This window comes from Gobius niger (genome assembly GCF_951799975.1).
Source record: "Gobius niger genome assembly, chromosome: 19".
In the NCBI taxonomy this organism is placed as follows: Eukaryota; Metazoa; Chordata; class Actinopteri; order Gobiiformes; family Gobiidae; genus Gobius; species Gobius niger.
In genome coordinates, this window is record NC_136870.1 from 24508797 (window position 1) to 24521931 (window position 13135).

The window sequence follows — 13135 nt, forward strand, 5'->3', positions numbered from 1 at the left end:
GAACAGAGAAAAAATGTGCCGGAAAAGCAACAATAAAGTGACAAAAAACCATAACATAACAAAAAGCAACGAAAAATCACTTTAGCTTAGCCTTAGCTTCCAAATGAGGTGTTGCTCTGTTTCTCTCCAGTTGAGAAGCTTTTAGATTTGGGTAAAGCTGGGGAAAAAGCTCTCAGTTTAGGCGGAGGGTAAGAGCTTAAAATACATCTTTGTGGAAGTGCATTTATGCTCATTTGGGCCGGGCTGGTCCCTGTACACTCTGACAGGGGAAACATCCCAGTATCAATCATGACATTTTAGCTCCACATTGCACAACATTATTAAGAAAGAACTTTTGACCTGTTTTTTCTCCTAAAATAAGATATAGAAACGCCTTAAGCCACAGTTCATACAAACACTGTGTCACATGACGCTGTATCTGCCGCTCCATTGGCCGAGAGACTTAAAGAGTTCATTATTAATAACAGATGTTCCAACAATCTTCATTTTTGTAATTATACGTCATAAACAATATCAATGTGAAAGTTTAGACCAATCTGTCCTCAAACCTGAAAATAAAAACTCTATGTACTGCATAAGTTTGCCTGTAAAGTCTCTCCTTTACCCATAGTTTCACCTAATTCACTGTGTCCGTCCTTTTCATGTCATAACGATGAACATATCGACCTGTCGCTGGACATAAATATATCATGTGTTGTGCAGATGGCCCGTGTGTAATCCTCTTACGGCGTTATGTATAAATGTAACAGAAACACACTTATATAACCACGCGGCGGCCACCTTGGATCCTCTTTAATCCCAGTCGCACGTCGCCTCGCTCCGTTGCAGCAGGGAAACAATGTCACACGATACAAAAAAGTGATTTATACATCCGTGTCCTGGACTAGACAAAGATATTTACAATAACATGCAAAGTGCAGGACAGCTGGTACGACATCTGTGGGAAAATATGTTTCTCTTACTTGTAGTATTTGAACAATCCAAGTTAACCTCTTAACTCCCGCCTGAACCGAGAGCATTTTCTCCAGTTCAGTATTACCCAAATCCTGTAGGGCCAGTGTAACGCCTCATTCGAAAGTTAAGACCTACAAAACTGATCTTTTTCCTCACATCATCAGATTTTTTTCATCACATTTTCGAATTTTTTTTGTCCATTTTTTTTGTCCATTTTTTTGGTCACTTTTTTGTCACTTTTTCGTCAAATTATTCGCATTTTTTTGTCAAATTCTTAGCACTTTTTTGTCCATTTTTGGTCACATTTTCGTCCATTTTTTCTAAATTTTTCGTCAAATTTTTCTCACTTTTTTTTGTCAATTTTTTGTCATTTTTTTGTACATTTTTCGTCAATTTTTCCTCAGTTTTTTCCGCATTTTCATCCTTGTTTTCATCCTACTTTTTTAATAAAGTGACAAAAAACGTGGCAAAACCATGACAAAAAGAGACGAAAACACAACAAAGCAATGAAAAAAAAAGCTCTGAAAAAACAATAAAGTGACACAAAAAGTGACAAAAACATGCCCAAAAGCAACGGAAAAAAAAGTAAAGAAAAAGCTACAAAAACAACAAAAATGTGACAAAAACTTACAATCACTTTCTTATCACTATTTTGTCCATTTTTTGTCCATTTTTCGTCAATTTTTTCTCAATTTTTCGTCAAATTTTTCTCACTTTTTTTGTCAAATTTTTGTCATTTTTTTGTCAATTTTTCGTCCATTTTTCCTCACTTTTTTCCGCATTTTCATCATTGTTTTCATCTCAGTTTTGTTGCTATTTTCACACCTTTTTTCCAGAAGCTTTTGCATTGGGGTAGAGCTGGAGAAAACGTGCTTGGTTCAGGTGGGAGTTAAGGGGTTTCAAGCTACAAATACAATTCCCGTCCAAGTTGTGTCATTTAAAAAAAAAAAGATTATAGCTGTTTTTTGTCCAGCTACAGTCAGGTTGTAAACTTTATTGGTTCTATCAGAAAAAAAGGCCTCTCCAGTTTGAGCTACGTGTTTCAGTTCAGTATAAATGTGGAAAATATTTACATTACAGCATAAAAATACATACGATAATAAAATCACTGGAGTCAAGCATTTTTAAAAAAGAGGTTTGAAATTCAGAGCAATGTTTGAACCATATACGAATTTCTCTTTACAAAAACAATTAATTTTGGACAAAAAAAAAGGGATTTGGGATCCATTCAGGATGTTCAGTTGATCTCGACCTTCTGACCAACAGCAGCAACTCCAGATCAGAACAGTCTGTTAAATCCAGGCGGACATTTTTATTTTTGGTCAGTTAGTTTAATTTAATCCCATTTCAACGAAGTCCACAGCTGCATGGTGCTTCTTAGACTTTTATTTAGTCTTTTCTGGTCGACAAATATCTGTAGATTTTAGTCATTATGTACTATTTTTATCCAATAGGGTTGGGCCGTATCTTACACACCAACCTCCAACTTTATCTGGCACGCTGCATTTTATTTGGGGGGAGTTTGGCATCTTTTTATTCATACATTTAAATGCTCTTGTAACTCAAGCTACTTGAATTGTAACGACTAATATATTCCCGTATTTTGTGTATGTACTATGTTATATTCCTTAGTTATTGAAAAAAGTAATATATTTTTGTATGTTTCTCCCCAACACTGAAGTTTATGTACGTATTATGAGACCAATTTGGCCTGTAGTGTCTCCCCTTAAAGGGATATTTCAGGATTTTTGACATAGGGCCTCATTTCCTAGTTGTCCAGAGAGTTGTTGATTTCTGGAGATATATATATTTTTTGATTCATGCAGAGTTTAGTGGAGCTAGGCTACTGATAGGCTAGTGCATGTCTATGGTAGCTAGTAGCCTGCATTAAAAACCTCTTCAAAATCATGGGCTCGTCCTCCAAACGTTGCCATGTCTGATTTGTAGAAAGCTCCTTTGTGAATTGTAGTAATGCGGCCGCAGGTAAACAAACTACTGTAGATCCGGCAACCGAGCAGATCACTCCGCCGCTGCGTAGCTACAACCAGGAAGCTGATGCGGCTCAAATATAAGTTCTTATGAATGCAAAATGGTTGTATTTCAAAAACTATAAACTTATAAGTGATTTACCCCAGGTGCACTGTGCTTGGGTCAGACTGTTTTTAATGCAGGCTACTAGTTACCATAGACATGCACTAGCCTAGCACCGCTAAACTCTTCAAATATAAGAACGGCATTAAATAATAACACTGTGGATAACTAGGAAATGAGGTCTTATGTCAAAAATCCTGAAATATCCCTTTAAGACAAAATATTTTAGTCGACGAATGCATGATGCGTCCCCTTTAACAGCATTAAACCAAACACACCCTCATTTCCGCAGAAAGGAAGTTCATTTCTTCAGTACAGCTGCGCGGCGCTGCCCCCCCGGGTCCTCGCCTTGGGCTTCTCCGTGTCTCTGCACAGCGTGTCGCTGCTGCCGGCCTGCAGACTGTCGAACGTGCCCTGCCTCTCCATCTCCTGCATGTCGCCCTGCCGCCGCCGCCGCCGCTTCCACAGGCCGGCGCACCGCTCCCCGCAGCCCACCCTCGTCTCCGCGGTGCAGGCGTACATCCCGGCCGGCACCGCCAGAACCATCGCGCAGACGATCACGATGATGTGGATCAGCCTCTCCCTCTGCTCCCTCTCGCTCACGTCGTTCCCCGTCACAAACACCACGCACTGGCCTTCCCGCGGCGGGTGGTTCTTCAGCGCCACGCACACTTCGTACTTCGTCATGGGGAGCAGGTTCTCCACGGAGTAGGAGTTGATGCCCGGCCCGATGTACGTCATTTCCTTCTTGGGAGAGTCGTATTTCCCGAAATGGACGGTGAACCAGGTCTCCGCGGGGTTCTCCGTGGCGGCGAACCATTCCAGCGTGATGCCGTAGACGGTCTGCTTGGCGATGCGGATGTCGATGAACGGGTTTTCGTCCGGGGAGAGGATGGGGACGGGCGGCGGCAGGGGGGCGGAGGAGTTCGGGGAGCTGATGCCGACCAGGATGCTGACGGAGGAGTTGCCGATGAAGTTGTTGGCGCTGCAGGTGTAGAGTCCGCGGTCGGCCAAGTGCAGGGAGGGGATGGCCAGGTGGGAGCTGAAGGTGTCCTCGTCGATTTGGGTTTCAGTGGCTGTGACACAAGACAGAAGAACATATTTAAATGTTTTTATCTGTAGATAATTCACAAAATCTCTAGTAATACTTCACCATACACTGTGTTATTTTGCAAATTGTGTTTCAGTGCCATAAAGGTAGAAACTAGTGAGGAGACTTTGCACATCGATTGGCCATGGGTGCGTAGGATGAAGGCTGAAAAGTCTCATAAAGAAGTTCACGCACAAATTACAGCGTTGTAATTTAAATAAACCTTCTCCAAGGATTTGATGGTGTACGGGAACTTCTTTATTAGACAGTGCCATAAAGGTAAAAAAATAAATGCTTTTCACTGAAACTCATGGATGGTTTTGTGTCTCAGGCGCTTTGAATCACTCACATTAATCTCAGAGACCTGGGATGATTAGTTTTCCGGTTAAGCCCAGTTAAGGGAAAAAATACTGAAAAAGGATGTTCCACATTATTAAGCAGATCATCATTTTCTAACAAAATAGGACAGAAAAAGGATCTCTCTGCTGATGAAAAGCATGAAACAGTTGAATGCCTTGGTCTAGGTATGAAAACCTTTGATATTTCATGAAAGATGAAGCATGATCATCGTACTGTTGAGATGTTTGTAGATGATTCAGACACACACGGGTTTGATAAAGGCACAATGAGGACAATTTATGCCAGACAAACACATCAGATTAAGAAAACAGCTGCTACAAAGCAGCAAACTGGTATCTGGAACTGCTGGAGTCTCCCGAACATCAAGGTGTAGGACCCTCCAGAGGCTGCAGTTGTGCATAAACCTTCTCTCCGGCCTCCCCTAAACTGTTCTTTGAAGCTGACGAGCAGAAACAGCTGAAGTGGCTCAGAAATACTCATTTTCCAACATGAACATTGTCTTGTTCACTGATGAGGCCATGTAACCCTGGATGGTCAGATGGATGGAGTAGTGGATGGTTCAAAACGCGTGTGTGTTTGCGTGTGTTGCAGATTTAGTTTCGTTTAGTAACTTCCTTTATTGCTGTGATTTATATTTCTTTTACCGCTAATTTTGAACGGGCAGATTATCTTGGGGAGAGGGGGCGGAGTTAACCAAATCGAAGCGTCTTGCAAAATACCCCCAGATAATACTTATATTTCTCACAAAAAATAGTACTCCGTAGTGGTAGAGGTACAATATATCATAAAAATGCATATGCTTTACTTTGGGATGGCTAAAATGGCATGATGCAGATCCTTTAAGTATTTGCAATGTTTTTGTCTGAACCTAAAATAGTCAAATGCACATTGTGTCCAGCATATTGTCCACAATCCCCACCGCTGAATGTTCCCACCGCATAATCACTGCACTTTAATGGTCAGTATGAAAAAAAAAAAAGAAATCGTACCAGTAAATCCTCTTATGATCTTCAGGCCGTAGACCCACTGAATGCTCGGCTCCGGTCTGGCTTTGACTAAACATCTCAACGTGGCGTTCGCGCCCAACGGCAAAGTAACGTTGGCGTCCGGAGACGTAGCGTTGGGCGTCATGCAGGTCTTCAGCTGGACCTCGTGGAAGAACTTTCCGACTCTGGAGGCGGGGCTTTTGCACATCAAATACGAGTTCATCAGAATGATCGGCGGGCTGACCGCTCTGATGAACTCGACGAAGCCCTTCAAGCGGCAGTCGCAGGTCCACGGATTGTCGTGCAAAGCCAAGACCACGTTCGACACGACTCCTTCTTTGCTCCAGGTCTTTTCGGTTCTGCGGTAAAGCGGCCAATTCAGGAAAACGTCTTTCGAGATGATGCTTAAGCGATTGAACGATAAGTCCAAGTACGTCAGCCCGGCGAGGTGTCGTAAAGCGTGCTCGGGCAGAACGTCCAGCCGGTTGTGCTTGAGGTCCAGGATTTTGAGTTTGGGCGTGTCCTGGAAGGCCGTCCACGGGATTGACGTGAGCTTGTTCCCTTGCAGGCGTAATTCGGTGAGGTTGGCCAGTCCGTCCAGGCTTTTTATGTTCATCAGAGTGATTTCGTTGAAGTTCAGCCACAGGAACTCTAAGGCGCTGACGGTGGAGAAGGAGCCCGGAGGTAGCTCGGTCAGGTGGCAGTTTTCAATGCGGATTTTGGCGAAATCGTGAGAGATGTTGTCCGGGATTCGGGCCAGAGGGGATTCCATGCAATGAAGGGACCTAGACGGGGCAACAAAGACAACGTTAGACAAAGATGTAGCCACCATTTTGAAGAACAATAGACAGACTTTTTAGAATTTCAATTGTTAAATGAAGATGTTCAAACCAAGTATCTCACACTGTCCAAGTCATTTTAATAGACGGTGTCAATGTTGAAGCTAACAGACATTTGCAAACAGGGAAATAGTTTGCAGGGCTTGTTGTTAATGGGTAAACTTAATTATGTTAGATGACTCCAAAGACTGAGCAGACTTGACTAATTTATCCAGTCTGCCTGTGGATTTCTTCAAAATTAGGGCTGCAGGATATTGAAGAAACTTGAGATGTGCGAAACGGCGGGGCAATATTCAGATTAACCTCTTAACTCCCGCCTGAACCGAGAGGATCTTTTTCCTCACGTAATCAGATTTTTTTCCATAATTTTTTTGTTGGGTGTTCAACTCATTTTAGTTATTTTTTTGTCACATTTTTGTCATTTTTTTGTCAATTTTTTTTCACATTTTTGTCACATTTTGTCACATTTTTGTCATTTTATTTGTCACATTTTTGTCTTTTTATTTGTCACATTTTTGTCTTTTTTTCTGGATTTTTGTCACTTTTTTCTATATTTTTGTCTTTTTTTCTGGATTTTTGTCATTTTTTTGTCACATTTTTGTCATTTTTTTGTCACATTTTTATCATTTTTTGCTGGATTTTTGTTTTTTTTTGCTGGATTTTTGTCTTTTTTTGCTGGATTGTCTTATTTTGCTGGATTTTTGTCTTTTTTTGCTGGATTGTCTTATTTTGCTGGATTTTTGTCTTTTTTTTGTTGGATTTTTGTCTGTTTTTGCTGGATTTTTGTCTTTTTTTGCTGGATTGTCTTATTTTGCTGAATTTCTGTCTTTTTTGTTGGATTTTTGTCTGTTTTTGCTGGATTTTTGTCTTTTTTGCTGGATTTTTGTCTGTTTTGCTGGATTTTTGTCTTTTTTGCTGGATTTTTGTCTTTTTTGCTGGATTTTTGTCTGTTTTTGCTGGATTTTTGTCTGTTTTGCTGGATTTTTGTCTGTTTTTGCTGGATTTTTGTCTGTTTTTGCTGGATTTTTGTCTGTTTTGCTGGATTTTTGTCTGTTTTTGCTGGATTTTTGTCTGTTTTGCTGGATTTTTGTCTTTTTTGTTGGATTTTGTCTTTTTTGCTGGATTTTTGTCTGTTTTTGCTGGATTTTTGTCTTTTTTGTTGGATTTTTGTCTTTTTTGCTGGATTTTTGTCTGTTTTGTTGGATTTTTGTCATTTTTTCTGCTGGATTTTTGTCACTTTTTTGCTGCTCTTTTGTCAACTTTTTGTTGAGTTTTTGTCATTTTTGTCACTTTTTTTTGGTCCCTTTTTAACGCTTTGTTGTTGCGTTTTCATCCTCATTTTCTTCTCATTTTTTGCCTCCGTTTTGAAGAAGCTTTTAGATTTGGAGAACAGGAGAAAACATGTACAGGTGGGAGTTAAGGGGTTAAAGACAAATCGCAAAAGTTCTCTCAAACGTTTTCACCTTGCAGAAGTCCTCAAGAAACACAAAATCAGGATCAAAACATTTAATTAAATGAGGAAAAGTGTCACTAACACTGAACTGTTGTTGTTTCAAATGTGTGATATAGACTTGAATGATGTTGTAATATATTGTGGCTTCTTGCGATACCAATAGTGCCTCACCTTATATCGTGATATGATATTTTTTGTGATATATTGTCCAGTCCTATTCAATCAAATTGTCATTGACATGTATTTCCCTTTACAAGCCTGTGTTACCAAGTTTCTCACAGCTCCACACTGTCACCTTCATTCATTCAAGTCACAAATGTAGCCACAGCTGCCCATTGGGGTAGACAGGGTGCCTGCTTACCGGACTAGGAGTTGCCCTGGTTTATCGCAAAGTTGGCAAATTGGCAGCAAAAAAGGAGAAGGAGAAGCTGTCAACCGAAATATATATGATGGAGTTACAACGGAAAGTAGCGAAAAGTGAGGAACTGATTACGAGGAAGGATTACGGAAGATGGATTACGTCTTGGCAAAGTCAGGGGAGACGTCTCAGGAGGTCTTGGGACAGATCTCGGGGCTTTGCAGAACTTTGGATGGACTGAGAAGGCCACTACCTGCTGCGGATGTCGGAATAAAGTTGAAAAAAATCACATTGATTTACTTAAAGTTGAAAAACTGAATAATTTCACCCTCCATGGAACACAGGAGAGCAGCTGGGCCGATGTCTTTCCTGTGCAGTGTCTACATCACACACCAAGGCCAAGCCACGGGGAAAGGACTGATAGGACTGACGCTGGGCTGATACACAGACATAAACAATTCAAGGTTTTTCTGCAGAAAAGCCTCATACTGCACAACACGAAGTGTCCCGCCCCTATCCTACCCCCCCTCCCTCTGAGTCCGCCTCACTACTAGCCCCCACCACCCCTCCCTTTTGTACCCAAGAAAAATTTCCACGGTGCTTTCCGCACGCACTGTGTATCATCCAAAAAAATGTAATGTGTTAAATGTGTGCGTATGTGCTTAAGACTTGCTTTAACTTTTTCTGTAATTTTCGAAGAAAAGAGTGGTGCGCACTGAATGGGTGCTGCTGCCTGATGCTATCTATCTATCTATCTATCTATCTATCTATCTATCTATCTATCTATCTATCTATCTATCTATCTATCTATCTATCTATCTATCTATCTTTTGTCTTTTCTGTCAGCATAGTCTTTTCTCTCACGGTCAATTTATGAGTAAAAAAATCTCAACTTTCTACGACGCCTGCAGTTGCGCTTATGGCCTCTAGGGGCATGAGTTACTTGAGTACTGCTTTAATGTTTTATCAACATACACAAAAAAGAAACCTTCGCTGTGACATTTCAAAAAGCTTCAGAAAAGTCAAAAGATCCAAGTTTAACCAAGATCTTGTATTGATGATGGGAGAGAGTGAAAGTGTGGTCCGGGCAGGGCCGTATGGGGGTCCTCAGAGCCACTGCAGACGGCCTCCAAAGTAAAGTGTACTCAAAATATATATATCTGAAAGGAAATGTAAGATAAGATAAGATAAGATAAACCTTTATTGATCTCACAAAGGAGAAATTCACTTGTTACAGTCGGCGTTCAAGAAGATCACTCAGAGTTAATAAAGTGCAGCTGATAGAGAGATTATTGCACATGTTACTTCACAGTCTTATTGTACAGTCTGACAGCAGTGAGGATGAAGGCTTTGCGGTAGCGCTCCGTCCTGCACTGAGGGTGTCTCAGTATATGTATTTGTTAAAGGTCCTATATCATGCAAAATCGACTTTTTGTTGCTTTTAGCCATGTTGTTATGCTATTTCCTTATCAAAAACACCCCCAGAGTGGTTTGTGGCTTCATTCACGCAGCTCTCAGTAATCCTCCTGAATCCTGCTCTCTGAGCAGCTGCTCCTCCCTCTCCTGGTGAACGACTGAGTGTTCAGTTGTGTCGTAACAGCGGAACGGAAGTGCTCGACGTCTGTAATGTAATGTCTTAATTCTATGCTTACGGCCGGATTTTAATTTGTAAAACAGCGTTTTCATTATTTCTGTCGTAAGAGAGAAACAAAGGGTAAAAAAAATAATAATAATAAAAAAAAAAAAGGATGTGCCCGAAGTGCTTCCAGGTCAGCTGAGGCCAAAACAAACACATCCCCTGAGCGTCTGAACAGATCAGTCATGTTTGCGCTGCAGCTGTGAAGATGGAGCTCGTTATAACTGGACACACCTGTTCTTTATTCTTAACTAACGATAATGTCACGGAGAAAAAGAAGCGCGTTTGGCTACGAGGACGAAGAGTTTATTCAGCCTTTTTCAAGAAGAGGCCACTCAGCTGTTTTTTTCTCCTGGATTCAGCGACTATCACCAAAATATTGTTTTTCTGTGACTGTCACTGATGGATGTTTGGTGAACCTTCGCCAGAATCAAAGTGGATTAACTTTTATAACCAACGCAAGTCCCATAATGTAAACAGCGATGGACCAGAGGGTGAGTCAGTCCAAACGCGGGTTAGCATATTAGCTTGTGTGTTAGCATATTAGCATGTGTGTTAGCCATTTATGAAGCTGTGTTGCAGATGTCAACTCCGTATAACTGGATCGTGAAGTGACTTCACTTATTGTTGTTTATTTATATTACGGTAAAGTTGTATGCGCGGAGAGAGGGGGCGGAGTTAACTGAATCGAAGCGTTGTGTCTTCCGGGTTCGAAAAATACCTCCAGAAAACACTTATATTTATCACAAAAATGAGTGCTCCATAGTGGTAGAGGTATAATAATATATCATATAAATGCCTATACTTCACTTTGGAATGGCTAAAATAGCATGATATAGCTCCTTTAAAATGTAGTATTTAAAATCTCTATTTAGCAGGGAAGGGCCTGGCAGGACTTGGATGGGAGACTGTTTGGGAACACCGGGAAGCCTGGGCGAATGTAGTGAGTGAGTGGTTGGTGGTGGTCGGAGGGGCCGATGGCGCAGACTAGTTGCCTCGCTCCCATCAGTCTACCCCAGGGCAGCTGTGGCTACAATAGCTTACCACCATCGAGTATGGAGTGAACGAATAATGCAAATGTGAAGCGTCTTTGAGTGTCCAGAAAAGCACTATATAAAACCAATGCATTATTATTATTATTACTGTCAATGCCACTGGCTCACCACAAGGAAGAAGTTTTGTCCCCGTTGTTTTCTAACATTTATTCAAACAGATGTGTTCTTTCTACTTTGAATACTTCGATATTTTGACAGCAAATACTTCAAAGCTGATGTAAAATATGGTACGGTTAAAAGACATTTTTACATTTAATACATTGCGTCTTAAAATCATTCTGTTTGTTGAAGCTTCTGCACAACTTTTAATCAAGCCTAATGGCACACATCGGTAAGTGGGCTAATAGCCTTGAGCACCTTAGCTTTACTCTGTACTTAGTTGATGACATTAGTTACTTGCACCTTGTACTTCTTACTTCAGTTCTCCAGCTTCATATAGACCCTAGACCACATTTTTAGTTGTAGTTTTGCACTTATAATCGCTAGTTTTGTTTAATCTTATTTCTCTTGATCACTTCCTGCCTCCGGATGATGTCACTGATGATGCTTCCCTCTGCCGACATAAGGGGCCAAACTTTGCCCAAAATCTTACCTCCCCAAGTGGTCATCGGTGCAGGAACAACAACTGTTTTGGGAAATATCAAATAAATTATTTTATCATCTCAAATGTCATTCCTCTTGGTGTTGCACCTTAAGTCACAACAAGACCACATTTTTTAGTTGTAGTTTTAGTTTAACCTCTTACCACCCGCCTGAACCAAATGCATTCTGTCCTGTTTGGCCATTATATCGGTCTGTGTAACACCTCATTTGAAAGCAAAACTGATCTTTTTCCTCGCGTTGTTGCTGTGTTGTGTCACCTTTTTTATGTTTTTTTGTTTTTTTTAGTTTAGAGCTTAGAGTTTTTGTAATTTTTTTGTTGAGTTTTTGTCACATTTTTGCTAAATTTTTGTCACATTTTGGTTGAGTTTTTGTCAAATTTTTGCTGAATTTTTGTCACATTTTTGCTGAATTTTTGTCAATTTTTTGCTGAATTTTTGTCACATTTTTGCTGAATTTTTGTCACTTTTTTTTTTTACATTTTTGTCACATTTTTGTTGAATTTTTGTCACTTTTTTTTTACATTTTTGTCACATTTTTGTTGAATTTTTGTTACTTTTTTTTGGTAGTTTTTGTCACTTTTTTCTTGCGTTTACATCCTTGTTTTCTTCTTCTTTTTTGTGGCTGTTTCAGTGCTTTTTTCCCAAGAAGCTTTTTGATTAGTGTGAAGCCAAACTGGAGATAATGGGATCCGTTCAGGTGGGAGTTAAGGGGTTAATCTTATTTCTCCTGATCACTTCCTGCCTCCGGATGATGTCACTGATGATGTCACCAGTTAAAGGGTCTATAGTTTATGTCTTTATTGTTTTATCTGAATATGCTAGCGTCTGTTTGGCACTTGAAGTAGGTTATCGTTACTTAACAGCACAGACGCTTGTCTCTGCCGACATAAGGGGCCAAACTTTGCCCAAAATCTTACCTCCCCAAGTGGTCATCGGTGCACGAACATCCCGCTAAGCAATCCGAATTCCCCGGCGCAGCGAAGGAAATCACCAGAACGATTCGCAAAATGCCATAAACGTCGTCCATGTTGTTGGCAGCGCATCGGGAGCCAGTGGAAAGACGGCAGGGCAGGCCCCCGACACTTAAACCCATTAAGCTAATCGCAGTGACGCAACTCCTAAGACAACACCGAGGGGGAGAGGGAGAGGGTATTTTTAGCATCGTGCTAGTTAGCCGTCTGCACTTTTGCAAGAAGCATGAGCTAAATGTGACAAGTCGAGACATTTGTCAAAGTATTTGGGGGAAAATGTCGCGGACATACGGGTTTTTCATGTATTCTTTACCGAGCCGCTGTGCTGGCTGAAAGAGAAGCTCTGACTGGAGTCATAGTCAGGCTAAAAAGTAGGACAAAATATTGGATTGGATTTGGATCGCAATACTTTGTGCTGCAATACCAAGTATCGATACTTATACATTTTGTTTTTCATAAAAATGTATCGCAATTCGTATCGGATCGGCCCCTGAGTATCGTAGAGCGAATCGGATCGTGACAAAAGTCGATCGTCCCAGCCCGACTAAATTTTAAGTTTTATATAGACATAAGATAAATACAGCGGGATTTATATGCTGTTAGATTTACGCCACAAGTCCACTTTATAATGAGCAGGATGACCTCAGATCTGACCAGTCAAACAATCATTAAAGGGATGTTTCAGGATTTTTGACATAGGGCCTCATGTCCTAGTTATCCAGAGTGTTGCTGATTTCTGG

General features: G+C 40.8%; 1 protein-coding gene across 1 annotated transcript; it reads right to left on the reverse strand.

Moving 5' to 3' along the window:
* Positions 1 to 3354: 3354 nt before the first annotated feature.
* LOC306978371 (leucine-rich repeat, immunoglobulin-like domain and transmembrane domain-containing protein 2) lies at positions 3355 to 12391 on the reverse strand (the record flags this gene model as incomplete). The annotated part of the gene is made up of 3 exons (XM_079576894.1): positions 12342 to 12391; positions 5485 to 6266; positions 3355 to 4121 (listed from the first exon to the last, which is right to left on the reverse strand). The coding sequence occupies exons 2-3, from the start codon at positions 6251 to 6253 to the stop codon at positions 3355 to 3357; spliced, it is 1536 nt and encodes a 511-aa protein (XP_079433020.1). The 5' UTR covers positions 6254 to 6266; positions 12342 to 12391.
* Positions 12392 to 13135: the final 744 nt, after the last annotated feature.